The sequence below is a fragment of the Molothrus ater genome, chromosome 21 (assembly GCF_012460135.2).
Source record: "Molothrus ater isolate BHLD 08-10-18 breed brown headed cowbird chromosome 21, BPBGC_Mater_1.1, whole genome shotgun sequence".
NCBI classification, from domain to species: domain Eukaryota; kingdom Metazoa; phylum Chordata; class Aves; order Passeriformes; family Icteridae; genus Molothrus; species Molothrus ater.
Window position 1 is genome coordinate 4859015 of NC_050498.2, and position 21581 is coordinate 4880595.

General features: G+C 41.6%; 1 protein-coding gene across 1 annotated transcript in view; it reads left to right on the forward strand.

The window, feature by feature from the left end:
* The window catches only part of CUX1 (cut like homeobox 1), a 242749-nt gene that overhangs the window by 44990 nt on the left and 176178 nt on the right, over nt 1–21581 (forward strand). Inside the window, 1 exon segment of the mRNA XM_054517048.1 lies at nt 5246–5356. Coding sequence (XP_054373023.1) covers nt 5246–5356 — 111 coding nt within the window.

Sequence of the window (21581 nt, forward strand, 5' to 3'; positions counted from 1 at the left end):
CCAAGCTTGCAAAGCAGTTTATAATTTCTGAACTATTTTGAAATACTTACATAATTGGTGTGTTGATTTCTGGATAGGTGCAAATGATGGAGTTTTGAGACCGAAGGGTGGGTTGCCCCATGGAGCAGTCAGGGAAATGTAAAATTTCCCCAAGACAAGTAGGCTGGGAGTGTGCAGAGTTGTGCCAGATGCTTCTACATTGGTGTCATCCTGGCACCAGGAAATTTTCCTTTAATAGGAAATTAAAAATTGCAAAAAGCTACATTGAGAGCTTTGATATATCTGACAAATGCACTCCTGTGAGAGGATGAAAACAGAAATGAAACTTCTGAAAATTCCTTTCAGTAGCAGATTATCAGTAGACTGGGGAACTGATTGAACTGGTGATAAAGGGAAATACCTTAAGTACACAGAAACAGGATTTCAGGGGAAGTGGTTAATGCTGCATTTACTGGTAGAAAATTCCTGATCTACATGAAGTTGTGGTTTATGTTGCTCATTGTAATAAGTAAAATGAGTTTATGGTGAATCCCAGAATCATTAAGGTTGGAAAAGGCCTCTGAGATCATCAAATCCAACTCAACCAGAGCACTGAGTGCCATGTCCAGTTGCTTCTTCAACCTTTCCGGGGTGGGGACTCCACCACCTCCCTGGGCAGCCCATTCCAATGCTTGACCACCTTTTCTATGAAAAAATTCTTTTTGGTGTCCTGTTAATCTCTGCAGCCATGCTTAAGGCTTTCAAAGGCACAGCTTAGGCTTTGCATTCCAGGGAATAAATAATCAATTTGTCTTATAGTTGTGATATGTGTTTCTTGCTCCACTGTAGGAGCTTTGTGGTAAATGCAGCAAGGATTAAACATTTAAATATGGGAGAATAACAAAAGTTTGGGATACAGTTAATGTCATAGCACTTAGAGATGGTTATTACAGGTTTTTGTCACTTCTTCCATGTGGGCCATGGGAGTACTGGCTCAAAGCAGAGACTGAGGACTAGTTCTGGTTGTTGGAGCAGCTTTTGGGGGAATTGGGATGCTCAAGTGTGGTGGTTTCTTTGTTTGTGAAATGCCCATGGCAGGGCAGTGGCCAGTAACTGGTAGAAGTGGGTGAGGGAACAGAAACTTCATAATAGCCAAGCAAGTTCAATTTCTTTCCAAAATTGTTTTCCTAAGTGAGTAATTTTTAGGATTCACCTTTGAGAGCAGCCACCCAGCAGCTCCCAGGTCTCAGGAATGGAAGAGCTGACTTGAATCTCTTCTTATGGAAAGGACAGGCCTTGTTGTGTTTAACTGGTCAGTGGTGCAGACCTGCTGCTGGGTGATTATCAAAGAATGCATCTGGTAGGCAAAGACATGTCAGCAGCAAAGGAAAACAGCCTTGAAGCTCGCCTGCAATGAGCCTGCAGTTTCATAATTACTCGGGGTCGTGCTAATTGCAGGCTGGTGCCCAAAGGGGGATTCCACAGCTCTCCCACCTCCCTGCTGCAATGGTGCCACTCCCGTGGGCACAGCTGGCCCTGCACAGGGAGCTGGCTCAGGGCAGAAGGTGGGAGGGGAAGGGTGAGATGTTTTCAGTAGGACCCCTCTGCTCTGCTGGGTCCCTGGCAGCCAGCTTCACCCTGGGGTGACAGAGGCAGGATGAGCAGGGAGCCCAGCAGGGCCTGGAAGTTCTGAGTTAAGAGAGCACAGTGATTGTTGTTACACTGCATGGTGGAATTGACCCTCCTAGTTTTAGATTTTTTATTTCTATAAAAGAGGACATAAATTCACGCCAAGGTGATTGTTGTTACACTGCATAGTGGAATTGACCCTCCTAGTTTTAGATTTTTATTTCTATACTGCCTGAAAGAAAACCTTTAATGTTTGTTTTCTGGGGACTGTTTCTAATGACTCCCACACTTAGGAGCATAAGACTTTCTTGTCTCCTCTCCTCCCACTGCCTCCCTCCCACCCCCAGTAAATTTACTGAAATGGGTCAAAGTAGAAACCCTGGAGAGAGTTCTTTAGTTATCTCTGAACTGTGCCTGCCCTAAATCGATGGGACTTTGGGGCAGGGGGAGGGATAATGGTCTTGCTTGTTCTCTCAAATGTGCTCCAAGCAGTGGCTCCCTTTCTGCAGGTGGCTCTTTTTGGGCCACAAAGTTCATTAGCCAGTGTTGAATCATCAGCTTCAGAACTGAAGCTTCCAGGCTTTGAATCCTTTCCACAGCCAGGTCACTGCTGCAACACCTTTGAGCCCTGGTTTTTGTTTGCTTTTCATTGGAGTCCTTTTGATTTCAAAGGAGGGATGAAGGATGATACTGAGACAAGGGCTCCTCTTTTTGACTCTCCAACACACCTCTCTCTGTGCAGAATTATGTCTCCTTTTACTTGTTATCTACTTAGAGAGTGATTGCAAAGCTTGGGGAAGTGTTTATGTCTGAGTGTTACAAAGTACTCAGGTCTGAAATATTGATGTTATTACTATTTGCTCCTTAAAATGAGCTTGCTTGCAGAAATAATGCATTGGCCACATTAAATTTTTTTTTTAAGATTGGGCTATCTCATAAGATTAAATCACAAAAGTATGAAAAATCTGTCATTAGTCCTTGTGGGTTGTAAACCTGTATCTATTATTAGGTTTAAATAAATGAAACTTGCATTGTACACTGTTCAGATCAAGTAAGGAAGAAAAGATTAGCAATTTTCCAAACAGTTTTGATTTGGGTCTTATTACCTATGACACGGCTTGAAGATTTAATACCTTCTTTTGTATCAGATCATGGGGTTAGATACCCGCTGCTCCTCAGCTGGAATTGCATCTCACACTCTCAGCTGCCCATCAGTGCAAGATGTGGAGCTCCAGAGTGAGACAGCTCAGTGCAGTGTGAGCTGTGCCTGGTGTGCCGCAGGAGGAAATGTTTTGTGGGGAGGAATGACCAGACCTGTCCCAGAAGGAATTCAGAAGGTGAAAGGAAGGAGCCTGGTGTAAGTGCACCGTGACACTGGTATCAATCAGGCAGTGAGGTGGGAAAGTCCTTTGTCATTTGCTCCCTGACTCTTCATGGTAGCACAAAATATGGAATTTATTCCTTTTTTTTATCCAGTTCTTTTTCTTTCTTGTCTCTAAACTTGGAAGCACAGGTCTTTAAAACCTCCATTGCTCAGGTTCCTTGCTAGGGATTGATACCAGAAACCAAACACTTGGTTCTTTGCTCCACTGAAATTCCCTCTTACTTCATGATTTGTGTTTTCTTTGCTTGGCTCTAAATGTGTGCTTCCTTTTTAAATATAGTTTTCCATGTTTCTGGCCGTACCAGATTGTTTATATTTTTTAAAAGCCTTCTGCTTAGCCGTTATATTGCTCTTTATAGTTCTGCTTAACCACATTGGTTTCTGTTGCTCTTTTTTCTTGCATAAACTTAGCTGGGATGAATTTCAAATGTGGTTTATCCAACTGTTAAGTATTTCCCACTTTTCTGCAATAGATTTCACATATGTTACAGAATTCCAAACCAAGATCTGGTGGACATATTGCCCTGTTTCTTTACCCAAAGTCAGATATAGAAGGATTTTTAAGCATTTCAGTGACAATATTTAGGTCACTGGTTCCAGCATGCTGCTTGGCTTCAAATCCATTTGTCATATTGAGCTGGTTTCCAAGTATTAGGATAACTATGGTCCATATATTTATTTAAAAAATCTTAATTTTGTGTTAATAAACTTAAATGAGGAAAGAAATATTGGTCCTCTTGAGTTGGGAGCTCAAAAGGTTTTTTATTTTCCATCCAGAGGTCAAACTGTGGAGTTCCATAAGACACATCTGCATCCATCCAGGATTTATACATTCAAAAATGTATCCAAAATTAGGAATTGGGTGTTTTCAGAGTATTTAGATGGTAATATTTGTATCTAGTAACAAGTCAGCAACTTGACCTCCCATTTGGGGTCTGGTATTAGACCTGACAGGAGGTCCCAGGCTTGTGCTTTTGGTCCCTTACAGATGGTTGAGTAATGAACAGATTCCAGAAGTGTGGCAAATTTCTGGTAGAAAACTGGAGAATATTGGGGGTTTTGCAGGCAGGTTGGAGGGATGAGGTGAAGGTAGTCTTGCTCTAGCATGTTGTTCTCACTTTTCATGAACTTTTCTCACAGCCAGGTTTTTCTCTTTTTGAATTAATAAGGGGATAAAGCAGTGCCAAATTTATGAATTCTTGATTCTCCCAGTGACTTGGGGAGCAATGTCTGTAGCTGAATGGAGAGGTTTGCCTTTATTTTTTTCATACTATGTGGAAATACTGCAGAAGCAGCACAAAGTGACACAGAAGATTGAGTGTTGTTGGTTTATGCACTGATAAGTGACCCGTTCAATCTATTATGGTGACATTTGGAGGCACAGCACTGAGTGGAGGAATTGGGATGGGGATAAAACCCTTGGAAAAAGCTGGAAAACAGTGGGAGCTGTGCTTCAGCTTAGCAGAAACTGTTGGAAGATAATCTGGCATTCATCAGGTGCTTAAAAAAAGAGATGTTTTGGAGAAGAAATGGACATACCTGCTAATAACCTTGGAGGAATAGATTCCAAAAAGATAATTTTGTATTCAAATAAGGCAAGACTTAAATAGAAAAGGGCACGGCAGTGGAAAATATATATATATATATACACATACATATACACACACACACAGTGGAATATATGGAATTATATACAGCACGTCATAGGAAATTAAGAGTGATTGATGTGTAACCAGTCCAGAATCAGTATAAGGTTAACCAATATTTGAATTAATAGATTTTTATAGCAGGATAACTCAAAATGGGGAAAACCAGTACCTTTAAAAAGAGCAGGCAGGTGAAAATAAACCTGGTTTGAATATGTCCAAGATCTGTAATCTTCACTGGATGTGGGAATTTATTAGGAGGTGTGTATTGTGTGCCATTGCTCCTGTGCTGTGTGATGCTGGGGTGGAGCCAGTGTTGAGAAAAATGGTGATGTTCTGTGTGCAAGATGGAATCCAAAAGGCTGTAGCCCTTCATTTGCTGTTATTCAGGAGGTCAGATCTCTGGAAGCCTGGTGCTTGTTCTGTGCTGCTCCCTCTCCCTTCCATCTCCATATTCCCATTTGGGAATTTTTCTACTTCTGTGATGAACAGAGCTCTGACTGAATTTTTTTTTTTTTACCTTTTTGGGGGTTTTTTTTGGTGGTTTTTTTTTGGTGGGTTTTTTGTTTGTGTTGTTTATTTTGTTTATGTTTCTTTTCCTTTACAGAGGGAGCTCGATACCACAGCAACAATATTGGCGAACCGGCAAGATGAAAGTGAGCAGTCCAGGAAAAAACTTATTGAGCAAAGTCGTGAGTTCAAGAAAAACACTCCAGAGGTAAGGAAAAAAGCTATCCCAGTCCCTTGCTCTAGTAGGTGCTCTTAGGCACGTGGAAGTGATGATTTCTTCTTAATGGTCTATTTCTATAATTTTCTTGTATTTATTGCCAGGTCCTTATCTGCTTATCTCTGATGTTTTCCCCATCAGGGAGCTTTTGCATTCTGTAAATACTGAAATGTGGATTGATGTTTTTAGAGGAAGCATCAACACTGGCCTTCAGACAGGCTTGCTCTAAATTATATAATAATGTAAAACCTGGAGAATTGCAAAAAAAAATTCTTCACCAATCCAAACTCTCGGAGCACTTGGATGTAGAAAGTGACATTTTGCTGCCTAAATAAATCTATATCAAGGGCATAACTTCAAAGATGCTCATTTTTCCATCAAAAATCACATTTTCACTGTTGATTTCACTGGAAACACAACAAGGTCAGGGCTGAGCCAAGCTCCCCTGGGAGGATGTGCATGGAGCACAGGTGTGGGGCAAAAGCAGGGGTAAAACCAGTGGGGAAACCGGGAGAGGTGAATATGATCTGTGAGAAGCTGGGAGTGTTTAAACTCCTCATGAGCAGTCACCTCAAACCCACAGATAATCTCACTTGGTTCCCTGCTGAAAGCAGAGCAGTGCTCAGGGCTGGCTGGCTCCTCTGTTTGTTTTGTGGATTTGGGTATTTTTTTTTTTCCCCCTGCTGATTGCCAGCAATCTGTTCATCCAGGAATGTTGTGGCATTTCAAAGCCAGTTCCAGATAACTGATATGCCAGCACCAACTCCTTCCAAGGCTCTTCCTGGGAGGGAAGCAGCAGGCAGCTCTCCCAACCTTCAGTGCTGCTTCTCCAGCAGCAGATGCTGCCCTGCATCCCTGGGGGATGCAGCTCTTTGGGGTCTGTCCTGCTCACTGGGATCCAGCTCTTTGGGGTTTACCTGCTCAGAGACACTGATCCCTGGGATCCAGGGGTCTCTTTGGGGTCTGTCCTACTCACTGGGATCCAGCTCTTTGGGGTCTGTCCTGCTCTGCTCTCAGGGGCTCTGTCTCTCTGTGGCAGGCCCAGGGTTTTTTCTTGGTGATGCTCTGTCACACCCAGCCTGGCTCTGCTGTAAAGGGCACTTCTCTGGGCTTACATAAACACCCCAGAGAGCAGAGCAGGACTTGTCTGCAAATCCCTTGGCACCTCAGATTCTCATTCATCTTAAGCCTGAGAAGGTGGAAGTGCCAGGACTTGTGGGGATTAAGGAGAGTGGACAACTGGAGAAAAGCTTGTGCTTTGGAAAAGGCTTGTAGAGCCTGGGAAAGAGTTGGAAGTGCATTTGTGTGGGATCTGAGGGGTCAGGAGGGAGGGGAGAAGGGAAAGTACCAGCAGGGTGAGAGCCTGGCAGGGAAGACGTGGATGGTTTGGTGTTGGAAATGGTGTTGGAGCTGGGCTTTGGGTGGGAGGGCTCCCCCAGGCTCTGGGCAGTCCCTGGAGGGCAGAAGCTGTGCAGGCTCTGCAAAAATCACCTTTAACCCCCCAAGGCTACCATGGTTTGAGGCTGTGGCCATGGAAAGGCTTCTTCAAACCAGTGCTGCTCCTTCCCTCACTCCTCCCCCCTTATCTCATGTCCATTACATCTCAACATCTTCTCACAGTGATAATCACTAAACATCCTGGGGATGCTGGCCCAGACAGGGGGAGCAGGAGGGACTCCTGGGGAAGAGGCAGTGTTGTTTATCTGCTGCCCTGAGGAGGCTTTGTGGGGCACAAGTCACTTCTGTTTGAAGGAAAGAGAATTTGGGGAGGGCAGCTTTGAAGGAGCAGGACTTTTTAAAAGGTGTAAAAGAATTTGAAGGGTGACTTGATTCCCTTTGCAAACTATTGGGAAGAGAAGGAAGGAGAGAAGTGCAAGAATATGGAGAGTATAGGAAATTGTACAGAATCTAGAAAATTTATGGAATTCTGGGGCCGTATTTTCAATTGTTTGCTAGAAGCTTAAGTTGATACTACAAAACCTAACTTGTTTCCTGCTGCCTTCCTTTTTTTCCTATAAGTAAAATGACAAATTCTTCACTGTAGCTGCCAGTCCCCATCTGATGGCATGTTACAGGTTTCAGGAGGATTTCTTTAAGCCAGTTTTATTTCTGTGGAGCAGAAGGGGAGCAACAGACAAATACCCCCAAGACCCTACACTTCCAGAGTGCATTGTGAGAGCACCTTGGTAACTCAGTGGGAGAGGAATGTAGAGGCAAACAGATCCTCTTGTAATTACTTTAAGAGATATAGTGGGACGTGATATGCAAACAGTCCTTTCTAGTAAGGAGGATACAGAAGTTAAATCATTTGTGGGAAGGTTTTAAGTATTATTTTACAAAATACAATTCTGGAGCCTCTATTCTCTTCCAGAATACATGAGTTTTATTTATTCAAAAACAGCACACTGAACATGCCCAGTGTTTGAGGAAATTGGGATCTCTGCTAGGTTCTACATCCTCATCTTTGTCCTGGGACCCCTATGAAAGCACATTCCTTTAGAATCTTGCATGAATTTTTTTGGTTCTTTGTCTGCCTTCTCTGCCATGGTGCTCTTCTGCAGCTTTGTTTCTGAGGAACAACTTCTGCTTCCTCTGACTAAGAATGCAAAAGGGATCAAAGAATTAGAAGCAAGTATCTGAACTGTAGGAACAGGCAGCTGTAACCAAGCTGAGATGTGGTTCTTGCTCCCAAGGGCATGGAGGGAGCTCAGCTGTGGAAGGTCTGTCCTGTCCAAGGGATTTGCTGTGGGAGATGGGGCTGTCCAGCTGGAAGACTGCACTGGGTTTCCTCCTCACACAAACCTTACAGCTTGTGCAGTGTGTGTTCACCTTCAGTTGCTTTTTGCACTCTCTAAAAGCAGAGAGGTCTGTGAACATTTCTCAAAGCTTCAGCAGTTCTGGGGGCAGCTGGAAATCAGGAGGGGAGGGATCAGTAACTGCAGCTTTGTCTGGAAACATCCTTGAGGTGGACAGGGAATGCACTGGCATCTCCAAACTGATACATTGAAGTTCCTAAAACATCCCTTGTGCTCTTTCCATAAGAAAACAGTTCTGTGGGAGAAAACCAGCCTGGATGCAGAATGTTCTTCAGCTAGATAAAAAACCCAGTGTACAGCTCAATTTCACAATTTCAGTTTCCACAATGAAGTAACAACTTTCTTGGCATTAAAAGAAGAAACAAAGCCACAAAGATGGAATTGTTAAATGTAACAATTTGTTTCAGAAATGTACTTTCCATTTTGTGTTTCACCCTGCCTGCATCCCTGGTTTGGGCTGTGCCAGCATCTCTTTTCCTCTGCCCTTGCCAGTCCCACCATAAATCAGGAGACAAGTGTGGATTGTCTAAACTTTCCTATTCATTGCTGCCTCTAGACCTTCCATAATATCCCCTTGAAAGTTATCTCCTGTGCAGCAGAAAAGGATTCCAAAAATTGCTAATGAAGTCGAGGATACTTCTGTTTCTTTTTTACTTTAGAAGTTGTGACAGATCTTTTTGGGTCATTTCTGCCTTCTTTGCAAATTATCAAATTGCTGCAAAAAAGCAATACAATGTTTTCATGTTTGGAGGAATGTCCCTAGGGCTTTTGGTATTTAAAAATGTTAAAATACTATTTCTGTCTTGGCATACTGGGAGATGACTCTGGGAAGAAGGATCTCATGTTTGGGAACTTTACATGAACAGAAAATTCAGCAGTGGTTGTGCAGAAACTTCAGAAAGGGTTCTTAACCTGTTATTGCAAAAATACTCTTTACCTCCTCACAGCTTTTAGGAGGTCATGTCAGACCTGCTGCTCATAGATGTTTTGGAGGATTTTCAGCCTCAGTTTGTTTCCCCCTGAGCAGCTACTGTGGAAGGCTGAGTCTGGTCAGGAGATTACTTGAAACATCAATTTTACATGACTGTTACTTGGAAGACATCTCCAAATATATCATGTGAATTGCCAGCCTCCATCAGATGATTATTTTCTTACAGTGACAAATCCTGAACTGTTGTGACCAACTGTGGTATTTCTGGGGTATTTAACCTCTGTGAAATTCTTGTTTTACTTAATCCTGTCCTCATATGTCAGTTCTGGTGTGAATAACAGAATGTTTGAATTGCCACCTTTGAGAATTGGGGTTTTTTAGTCTCTAAATAATTCCAGGTGCACAGGTTAATAATTTTTGGCATGAAGTGTAGGTAGTTCCTAATGTTGCTTTTGTTTTTACCCAGATTCTTAGTTCAGTAACCACTTTTTGCTTACTTATTTCTGTTTTAAACATTGAAAAGCTTATCTAATACTTTTACACCTGTTTAACCTGTAACTCTCCATTGCTTTTCTCCAGGATTTGGCCAGGTGAGCCAGGTAATATTGAGCTGTGGGGTTTTTACCAGGCTCACCTGAGCCAGGGGTCACAAGACAAAAGCCCAGCCTGGGGTCAGCTGCTCTTGGGAAGTGAAATAAGCAACTAATTTTGTAATGGGAGATTATGAGCTCTACAAAATCAGGCAGGTGCCAGAATTAGAGGCAGGAGCTTGCCCTGTTGCTGTGGGCCCTGGTTTTTTATCCTGATGGGTAAAATCCTAAATTGGATGGGTGATTCCTCACTGGTTGTGCCCTTTGCAGTTTCTGGGTTGTAAATGAATTCAGCTGGTGAGATTGAGAGAGTCACAATTACCTTTAAATGCCCAAATTCCCACCTGAATCTTGTAAAGAAGATGAAAAGTTCAGCGGGCAGAGTTATGGAGGGATGTGGGAGAACCTCTAAGCACAGCAACATGAATTCTCAAACAAAGATGCTCTGGAAAATGGAATACAAGAAAATGCTAGAAAACAAAATTATACCTGAACACTGTGTGGAGGGGGCAGCCTGCTGACCCAAGCCATTGGTTACCCTCAAATAAATGACATTTACCTGCCTACATCAAAGCTGTTTTCCATCAGTGTCACCCAAACCATCCCCATCCTTCTCCATCACAGTTCTGCAGTGCCCCAAAGAGGAAGAAAAATGCCTGTAAAATCTTCTGTTATACAAGTAATGGTTTTATTCATCATGTTGTATCAAAGTGATGCATATCTTTAAGATCCACAAGCTTTTAAAAAAATATGATTGTAAGTCATAAAGAACTAAAGTTATTAAGTTATTAAGAACTAAAGCAATTAAGTTATTATGGAAGGGCTCTGTTTTTCAAAGTGCAAAATTCTTAAATTCTTTGTCCCTAGTGTTTCTGGACTATTCTATTGAAACAGCCAGTCTCTACAGTAAAGTATAATATAATTAAGGGTAAAAAAAAATAAAATTCTGCTGCTTGAATTAGTTCTTGAAATGAGAGCAGGATCTTCAGAATTGTGGGTAATGTTGATTCCCAGAGACTTTGCTCAGTCAACTTTGGTCCAGTCTGTGTGACAAAGTGGAAATGATAACAAAATCTACTGAAAACACACAGTCTGTCTGAGCATAATTGATGTTCTCAGTGTCTGTGTACAGAGGGGTGACTATTGATTTGCTGCCATCTACAGCTGGGTTGTTCCACTCCTTTGGTTGTTTTCTTTTTTCCTTCCCCCCCTCCTTTTTCCTCTTCCCACTTTCCTCCTCTTTTTTTTTTATTTCTTTTGTTTTTATTCTTTTTTTCCCTCCCAGTTTTCTCTTTTTTTCCCCCTTTGATGAATACCTCTCCTTTAGGATAATATTTAGGTGCCATGTCCTTCCTTCCCATGCTTTTATTCTCAAGAGCTTTGTTTGCCCGGTAAATGGTTTTTATGATAATTTGTACTACATGGGCTTGGCATTTCAAAAGCTAAATGGAGATTATTATTATTATTATTATTATTATTATTATTATTATTATTATTATTATTATTATTATTATTATTATTATTATTATTATTATTATTATTATTATTATTATGTGACTTTTCCAGAAAAGCAATAAAATCTATTTCCATATCTTTAAATGTGATCTAAACACCAGTTTTGTGGAGTCAGAGTGGTTAAATCAGGTCCAACCTTATCCTGGATGGATTATTTAATACATATTTCACTTTAGCATAATCTCCTTGTTCACAGGAAACCCATTGCTGTTTCTAACATCTATTTCTATATTATGATCTCTTGCTGCCTTTTTATTGGAAGTGAGAGGACACTAAAACAATTAAAATTCAGTTGTATTTTTCTAGGATTCTCCTAAAACTGGCCTCCATTGACCATTCCTACCATACAGTAAACCTCATTAATGAATTTTTTTAATAATTGTCTTTATTGTCTTTACTTGTGCTGTTCCCAGCAGGGAGGGGTGGCAGCAGAATCTGTGCAATTTATTTGGGAATAACAGGGCTTGAGAAAGTTCTTTTAGCAAATGAGGCCATATTTTGGGGATTGTTGCTATGTAGGATTTCACAGTTTATGATTTTCAAACACCATTTGAGAGGTCTGAAACCCAGGAAAGGAGTTTCCCTGACCTGCAGATTGTGTTGTGTGTTTCTAGACAGAGAAGTTTAATTTAAAGCGTTTTTCTGAAGCCACACAACCTAGGCCACTTTGAGTTACTCTTACTCCATTTGCTTTCAAGATACCCTTAAATCAATTTTCTACAACACATTTACCTCAAAAGTATTTTTGTAAATCTGAAAATATACAGGCAATTACTTTATTCAGGAGCTCCAAAAATACTCAAGAGGGGGACACATCTGATGCAACCAAACTCATTGGAGCAGTTTGTGAACAGATTAATTTCTCTGAAGTCACTTGCTGTTAGTAATGTAGATTCCTTTCATTTGAGCATTCTTGAGAGCTGAAAAATTCACTTTTCTTCTCCCAGCCTTGGCTGCAGGTACTGGATTTCAGTAATGCCAAGGGTGCAGCATTTTCCATTGCAGAAAAGGGGATATTTGGGGTATTACTGTGGTTTACAAAGGGACACACTTGTAAGCAAATATTTACAAGTTAATCTCTCTTGTTAAGCCTTTGATGGTGCAGGGAGGCTCTGCTGTCACTGGGGCTGAAAGGAGGCAAAGCAAACAGTTTGTTTTCCTTTTTCCCTGGCTGTTCTTGCCTGTGCCTGAACCTTGCAGGGCTGACCTGGCTGGAAAGTGGCCAGAGCAGGGGAGGCTCGGGGGTGAGGGCTGGAAGAGGAGAGAGAACCTTTCCAAGGTCACAACTCCAGGGAAAAAACTGAGTCTGACAGAGCATTTTGTCATCCTTCCTCCTGCAGGATGGTTGGGCTTTATGTAGTGTGCATTAAGATATAACCTGATTTATTGATGTATCATTGGCTGGCTTTTAAGGGAAAATATTGCCTTTTTTTTTAGCTGAAATAATGGAGGTTTTTCTCACTGTGGTCCCAACAATTACCAGCCATTCTTACTTTCTATTTTAGGTAAGCTAAGTGTAAAACTTGGAATTTATATGGAGATCACTCACAAAGCGAGTCTGAAGTTCAGCTCCTAAATTTCCTCTGAACAATAACAACTCAATAAGTTTGCCTTATTTTCAAGACTTACTTATAAGAACAGTTTGACTTATAAGAACAGTTTGACTTATAAGAACAGTTTGACTTATAAGAACAGTTTGACTTATAAGAACAGTTTGACTTATAAGAACAGTTTGACTTATAAGAACAGTTTGACTTATAAGAACAGTTTGACTTATAAGAACAGTTTGACTTATAAGAACAGTTTGACTTATAAGAACAGTTTGACTTATAAGAACAGTTTGACTTATAAGAACAGTTTGACTTATAAGAACAGTTTGACTTATAAGAACAGTTTGACTTATAAGAACAGTTTGACTTATAAGAACAGTTTGACTTATAAGAACAGTTTGACTTATAAGAACAGTTTGACTTATAAGAACAGTTTGACTTATAAGAACAGTTTGACTTATAAGAACAGTTTGACTTATAAGAACAGTTTGACTTATAAGAACAGTTTGACTTATAAGAACAGTTTGACTTATAAGAACAGTTTGACTTATAAGAACAGTTTGACTTATAAGAACAGTTTGACTTATAAGAACAGTTTGACTTATAAGAACAGTTTGACTTATAAGAACAGTTTGACTTATAAGAACAGTTTGACTTATAAGAACAGTTTGACTTATAAGAACAGTTTGACTTATAAGAACAGTTTGACTTATAAGAACAGTTTGACTTATAAGAACAGTTTGACTTATAAGAACAGTTTGACTTATAAGAACAGTTTGACTTATAAGAACAGTTTGACTTATAAGAACAGTTTGACTTATAAGAACAGTTTGACTTATAAGAACAGTTTGACTTATAAGAACAGTTTGACTTATAAGAACAGTTTGACTTATAAGAACAGTTTGACTGACTTATAAGAACAGTTTGACTTATAAGAACAGTTTGACTTATAAGAACAGTTTGACTGACTTATAAGAACAGTTTGACTGACTTATAAGAACAGTTTGACTGACTTATAAGAACAGTTTGACTTATTTTCAAGAGTTATAAAAATAACAGGCATCAATATCCCTGCTCTTCCTTCCTGTGTGTATTTACCAAGCAAAGAAATAATTAAACATCTTCAATTAGTATTTTTCCTTTTTTTCTTGTCTGTAAGCCTCAACTCATTGCACCACCTCTAAGTGACTCAGGTGTAATTAAAGAAACATGTTCTCATTAAAATCACAATGTTGTCACAAATAACTCTTTTAACTGAGTTAGGAGAGATTCTTGTTGCTCTGACGGTGGATAAGTAAATAGTTGGATCTGCTTGAAAGAAAACCAGGAACTATTAATATGGGGAGTAAAAATACTCACAAACCAAATCCCCAAAGTACAAATAATAGTTTGAAGCTTTTCTATTAAACACCCTCCCAAATGCCCCAAGTTTCTGCAGAGCCACTCTCTTGTTGTCAGTTTTGGATGAAGTTGATTTTTAAGGGGAGAAATGTCTATAAAATGCTCTTAAAACCTGTTTTCTTCCAGGAATTTTGAGTGTGTTTTGCTTGCTTAAAACAAAAAAATGCTTCCTGGTAAAAATTTTAAAGTAAATTAAATGACAGATGAGAATTAGAGCAGTTGAGAGTCATTTTTATTTTGGAATTCTTTTTGCATTAACACATCTGCAGTGTTGATGAATATATGGAAAAATGAAATTGTGCTTCTATCCTGCCGTGTCTCCAGTGTGACAATAAATCACCTTTTTTTCCTTTTAAAACGTCTGGCCTTGTAATTTATGTTTGCATAACCCATTACTAAATTCATAGTAGGTGTTTTAGTTGGCAGGCACAATTCCAGGGATTCAGTGGACCTATTTTAATACTGAGCTTTTGTTGCTGTTCATAATTATGTGTAGAAATATATGTATTTTCTTAATTATAAAAAAACCAGCCTGCTTTTACTTTGGATCTCATCTCACTTCCTCCACACAAATAGTTCTTTAAAGCTTTGAAAGAATTAGTGCTTTTTTTGACTTGAGAAAAGAAATGGATTTACCAGGCTGAGGGTTTTTTCCAGTTTTGAAAAAGCAAAACACAAAAAAAGTAATAAAGTACAAAAAGCAAAGTTGTGATGCATCCCTGGTGCTGTTTAGAATTTTTGAGGATTCTTTATATTTTATAGACCAGTTGTAAATATTTAGGGCAGCATCAAGACAGTATGCAAATAAAAGAAGTTTTATTAATAACCATTATCTGGCCTGTGGTAATAAATATGTATGACTCACATAGGAATAAACCCACCCAATAAATATAAAAGCCATACAAAGCCATTAACAATTTTTAATGGACTTGCAGATGGAATAATTTAATGCAACTGTAGTTACTCAGGTTCCAGCTCCTGTAACTATTCCTCATCTCCTTGAAAGCTTTCATCTGAAATACATTGCCACCATTCAGGATTCCACCTTGTCTCTGTTTAAAACCATAAAGCTGTGGTTTCACAATTTTTGAAGCACTAATGCTTATTTATGGCCACAGTTCTGCACTTTTTAAGTACACAGGTGGTTATTTATCTATTGAACATCCAGTGACTTTTTAAAAAGGAAGTTTTTCTTCAGAAGCAGCAGCACTAGGCCAGTGTTGAGCAGGAAGGATGAGGAGTTGGGAATGAGCTCTGGGGATACCCTGGGGCAGATTTCTTCATTCTTGTCACCCAGGGACACTGGCGTTGTGTTCCCAATCCCTGGAAGTTGAAAGAAAACCAGAAACTATTAATATGGGGAGTAAAAATACTCACAAACCAAATTAAGGCCAGGTTGGATGGGTTGGAACAGCCTAAATAGTGCAAGGTGTCTCTGGAATCAGATGAGCTTTAATGTCCTTTCCAACTCACCCATCCATGATTCCATATTATTATTTATTAAGAATAAAGCTGTTAAAGGACCCAAACCTGAGACATTTCTGCCCCAAAATGGTTTTCTTGTGGTTCTCTGAAATGGAGAAAGCAATGAAGAATGCTCAGTTCATAAATGAAAGCAGTGTGGAATTGGATGGTAGATACAGCACCATCACATCTCATAAAAAGCTTCTGCTGTGGTTTTCTATGTGCTTTGTTTCCTACTGGGTAAACCCCAGTAATTTAAAGTATTTTGAAGAATATCTCAGGTTTGTCAGGGTTTGTGTGTGGGCACCAAGGACCTTTTAATAAAATATTGCAAAAGATACTTGTGTTGCTGGGCTGAATGCTGATAGATGAACAGCTCTGAGGAAAACATTCTGCAAACATTCTGCAGGTTCAAAGCTGCTTTTAATCCAAACCTTTCATCCTCTGCGAGAGGGCGCTGGGAGTGCTCCCAAAAACGCCCCAAAGTGTTCAAACTCCTGAGTCCTGTTTGTCAGAAGCCATTTGAGCCCAACTCTTCAGCACTTTCTGTGCACTTTGGGGCATGTCCACACCTGCAGGGGAGCTGTGCTGAGGCTGCTGGCACTGCCATGGCTTTCAAAGGCAGCTTTAATTCCTTCCCTGGCTGGCAGCACAGGCGGCTCCTTTCAAGCTGGGACTTTGCTGCACCCAGTGCCACATCTCCCAGGCCTTAATCTGACAAATTAACCTGTTGCTGATTATCCCTTGGCCCCTAATTCCTGCTGAAGGACTGGGATGGGTCAGTCCAGCAGCACTGAGTGAAACCAAGAAGCCAGAGGTGGGTTTGGGGCTGCACTCACCTGCCCTGCCTGGCTCTCGGGGTCTCTGGCTGGTCACAGTGACCCCAAGAAAAGCTGGAAAGTCTCTTTTCCCAGCCTGGCACTTGAAGAAGGAGTCAGGGCTCTTCATTTCTCAGTCTCAAGGTTGTTCATTGTTTCTTATCTATAAAAATTTTTCTCCTGCCCTGCTGAGGTCAGTCCAGCAGGACAGTTCCAGGCACTCTGCCTGCCCCCAGGGCACTGTTATGTCTTTATACTAAAAACTACATGTACAATATTTACAATTCCTTCCCAACACCTATCACCTGTGTCAGACAGTGAGCTTCTAAACCAATCTAACAGTGCCACCATCACAGCAGAAGATGGAGGCCAAGAAGGAGAGGAGAAAGGCAGGACATGCCCAGTTCCCTCCATCTTGCCTCCTGAACCCCCATACCAAAACCCCCAAAATCTACTTTTTCCACCCCATGATAACTTCACTATTATTCTACTTAAACTGTTGTGGCCTGCTGGTCTTCATCTAAGGTTGGTAATTTGCTCCACGGGTCATAATCAAACCCACAGGGGCATTTTGGGCTCTGTGCCAGGGTCTCTGAGCCCCCTGGCAGGGGTCCTGGCAGTCCAGGACAGCCAGAGGGTTGTTCTGGGTTCCCACACCTGGCAGAAGCCAGGTTATCCTGCCTGCAATGCCATTTGACTGTCTGCAACCATCATGCCTTGCTCCTTGGGAAGCTCTATCCATTGAAAATATATCCACTGTTTTTTGGGAAATTGTCCATTGGCTGTGGGAAACCATCCACTGCTCCCACATGAGCTTTTCAGGGCCTTCTGGGCAGTGCTCAGCTGGAGCAACTGGAATCAGATTCCCAAATAAATTTTTTTGCTTTCTAGCAAAACTCAGCCTGGCACTTGGTTCCAGGGGGTGGGCAATGGTCTCAATGACAGGCAGAGCTCAGAAGGTAGAAAATCACCCAGGCTCACTTCCATATTATCACTCATGGGAATGCTTAAACTCAGCTTCAAACCAAGAGTTGGGTGTGGAAATCAGCACTCCAGTGTGTGATGCACCTTTAAACCCTGGCCTCTTATTGCAAAGTGCATGTGGTGCTTCCCACAGTGCCCTTGGTTCATCCATGCAGGTAAAATGAGGGCAGCAATAAAGAAATGAAGTGCTGCTTTGTTAGGAAAGGGAAGACATTATTAGTCTAAAAAAAGATTTCAACAAAATCAGCTAACTGGTTGAAGTAGTTCTTCAATTAATGCTTGAAAAAGCAATAAGTTTAAAATGTTCTTTCAGTCTGTCACAGGAAAAGGCATATATTAAGCTCACCTGTTGAGAGGATTATCTCTGCTAAACACACTCATTTTACTTGAGACCAAAATAGATCCTTAAAAAATTAATACTGAAATAGGTTTAGAGCCGATAGAGAGATTTCCTTCAGACCTGTTTTGTGGTATGCTCATCTGCTTTTTCAGGAATTTTAAGCATTGAAGGAATGAAGTCAAAGCTGCTGCTTGTCTTTGAAATGGATGCCTCTTTGATAAGCCTCTGATCTCTGTACCCAGAGTTGTAGTAGCAGATTCAAACACTGATTGTAAAATTGGGAGACTAAAATGTAGCCACGACAGCTTCAAACATTCTGTCTCTCTGTCAGATTCAATGCACAGGACATTGCCAGGAGTTAAAACGATGCAAAATTAAAGTAGCCTACTAAATTTACCTGCCATGGAGAATCCACAAAAGAGCTGCCACTTCTAATCCTCCAATTCGTTTCAAATTATTATTTTTTCAAATTGGACTCCCTGATCTCTTCAGCTCAAGCTGTTGTAGAGATTTGAAGAGCTGTCTCTTCTTGTCAGATCACTGGTTTAATAATAATAATATCTTACATTTATATAGTCCTTTTCATCCCTCAGCTTCCCAAAGTGCTTTACAAGCTTTCTATACACAAAATCATGCAAGCACCTCTTGGGTGGCTGCTGCTCATCAGCTGCAGGAGTGTCTGGCAGCTCCTTTCCCTCCATCCTCACTCCCTGAAAGCCCCAGGGAGGGGTAAAATACAAGGAGATGATCCCAGTGCATCCCAAGGGAATCAGAACCACTGCTGGGATGTCCTGCCCACCCCAAAACTGGGGACACAGTAAAGAACAGCCATCACTGCAGTCTTGCTGGTTTGTTTTCTGATGATTTATTTGTTATTTCATTGTACTCACAGCCTGAAAAATCCCTGTATCTGGAATTCGAGGCAGCAAGAGGAGTAACTTTGTACCATCCCTTCAAAAATGTACAGGGGAAAGTGTAGGTACCTTGAATATAAAGCAGTTATTAAAAGAAAAGAGTCCAAACCTCTACCCAGATGTTCTTAGTCATCTGTTTTTGTTGGAGACTGATGGAGAGCTGTTCTGACCTGTCAGCAAGTGCCTTCCATGGTTTCTTTAAACCTCCAGAACCTGGGGATGATGGTGCAGAACAGATTTTTGTCAAATTAGTTCTAACTCTTGAGGTAATGATTCCTGGGAGGGAAGAGGCATTGAAGTGGCATGAGGCTGCTCATTAGTGGAGGAGGCACAAAGTGAGAGCAGCCACTCTGCAGTGGTTCTCCAAGGGAAAATGGCCAAGAACACATTGATGGAGGTTTAGACACAATTCATATAATGAGCCCAGGTTTCTGTAAGCATTGATCTGGCTTATTGTTTTTTATTTCCTTTAGTACTTCTTGGTTTGGCTTCAAGTGTGCCCTCCCCAGGATTGCTGGTGCTGAAAGGAATATGAAAAATAAACAAACAAAAAAAAAAATCAGGGACTGCTAAACTTAAGAGTCACTGACACATCTGCAGAACATCCTGCTGTGCTGTGCTCATCTGAATTTGGATCATGTCCAACCTCATAACTTTTTCAAGTTATCCTGAATTTTGTGTTCTAGATACCATTAGAGACCATTTACTGTGTCCAGATTGATTTCAAATAATTCTGCATTCTTCTTTACCCTCCCTTTGGGGGTGGGGAGGATGCTGATGAGGGAGGCTCCTCTTCTGCCTGGGGGGAAAGGGTTTTACTTCAATGGTTTGGAGCCAGGGAGAGGGAAAGCTGGAGGCCCAGACATGGTCTCAGAGGCCTTAAAAATGTGGAAAAATAGAAAGTGTACATCCATAGACACTAATACTAATGGACACTTATCCTGTCTCTGGCTGTAAATTATTGAGATCCTGCTTCTATCTGGTAATGCAACTTAATCAGAATCAGTTTTACTGCTCTGACCCCATAGGGAACCATCTAATTTCATTTTATTTTACATTTTGTCTAGTCACTGTGCTAGGAAGCTTTGTATCCAGTCTCCTGGTGACATTTTGAAGTTCCAGGCTGTATTTAGCCAAACACACTGGAATCAGGAGCCTGCAGTTCAGTGCCATGGCTTTTCTCCTGCAGTCCTTCAGCTGATGGTCACTTGAGAGGACACGAGGTGCCCAGCAGTTTGCAGTCCTGCACTCTGCTCAGGCCTGGGGTGCTTAAAAACATCCCAATGCCAAGATTTCCTGAGCAGAACTCCCCAAGGCAGCCTGCTGCTGGGCTGTGATGTGCAGAGAACCTCTCTCTGTAATTCCTGCATCTTGCAGCCTTTTTAAGGTGCAGTTTTGCTTTTCTCACTCTAAATACAATGCCTGTGGTGTTGCTCATTGTCATCTCACAGCCTCAGCACTCACTTTGGCTTTTCCAGGTTGTAGGCAGCAGAAAACTTGGAAATCAGCTGCTTTACACCTGTGCATGGAGATGAAGGTCAGGTATTGGGGTATCCAAAGGTGACACAGCATTTTAGAGCTCCCAGGGAGGATTTTTCCAAGGCAGTGTGGAATGGTATGAGAGCCCACCTTGCCCACCCAAACACTGCCAGTAGGAGGTGGCACAGCCAGGACCCCTGCCAGGGGGCTCAGAGACCCTGGCACAGAGCCCAAAATGCCCCTGTGGGTTTGATTATGACCCATGGAGCAAATTACCAACCTTAGATGAAGATCAGCGAGCCACAGCAGTTTAAGCAGAATAATAGTGAAGTTATCACAGGGTGAAAAAGTAGATTTTGGGGTTTTGGTATGGGGGTTCAGGAGGCAAGATGGAGGGAACTGGGCATGTCCAGCCTTTCTCCTTCTTCTTCTTGGCCTCCATCTTCTGCTGTGATGTTGGCACTTTTAGATTGGTTTAGAGTAGAAGCTCACTGTCTAACATAGGTGATAGGTATTGGGAAGGAATTGTAAATATTGTACATGTAGTTTTTAGTATAAAGACATAACAGTGCCCTGGGGGCAGGCAGAGTGCCTGGAACTGTCCTGCTGGACAGACCTCAGCAGGGCAGGAGAAAAATTTTTATAGATAAGAAACAATGAACAACCTTGAGACCGAGAAATGAAGAGCCCTGACTCCTTCTTCAAGCACCGGGCTGGGAAAAGAGACTTTTAACATTTCTCAGGTTCTCAGCAACCAGCAAAAGATCCTGAGAGCACTGCAGCCATCTCCTGTTCCTCCATGAAGGACAGACACCAGTTCTGTGCTGTGCCAGCTGCAGCAGCATTTTCACCTTCCTGTAATACAGATGACAAGGGGAGGGAGCTGGGAGAGGCTGAAGGGTTGGTGCTGCTGCAGGTCAACATCCTTCCTGCTACTGAGGTAGGAGACACAACTTCTGCTTGTGCTTTCCAAGGAGATTATTCCCTGCCCAGTGCTGGCAGCAGCCTGGCACTGGTGGTGCCCAAGCTGGGGTGTCCATCTCCCACACTGCCCACGAGCTGGGCGCTGCTCGAGCACCTTTCAGTGCAGGAACTCCGATGTTTTTATTCTCTCAGCCTAGTCTAGCAGGCTTCTTAAAAGGGATTACACTCCCAAGCCTGGGATTCAAAGCTGGGTTTAATGAGTTTGATGAGCCTGTGAAGCAGACTTGCAGAGAAGCCTGTCTGTCTAAATAGCATTTTTAATAAATTCCCCCTGCTCCAGAGATTAGCGAGATTAGTGCAGGAGGGCTCCCTCCCCATGGATGGTGCCACAGAAAGACAAACCCCACTGATCACTTAGTGTTTGCCAAAAAGGAGTGTCTTTACACTTAAAATAGTGGCTCTCTGGTGCCAGAGCCCTTTGTGCTGGGTC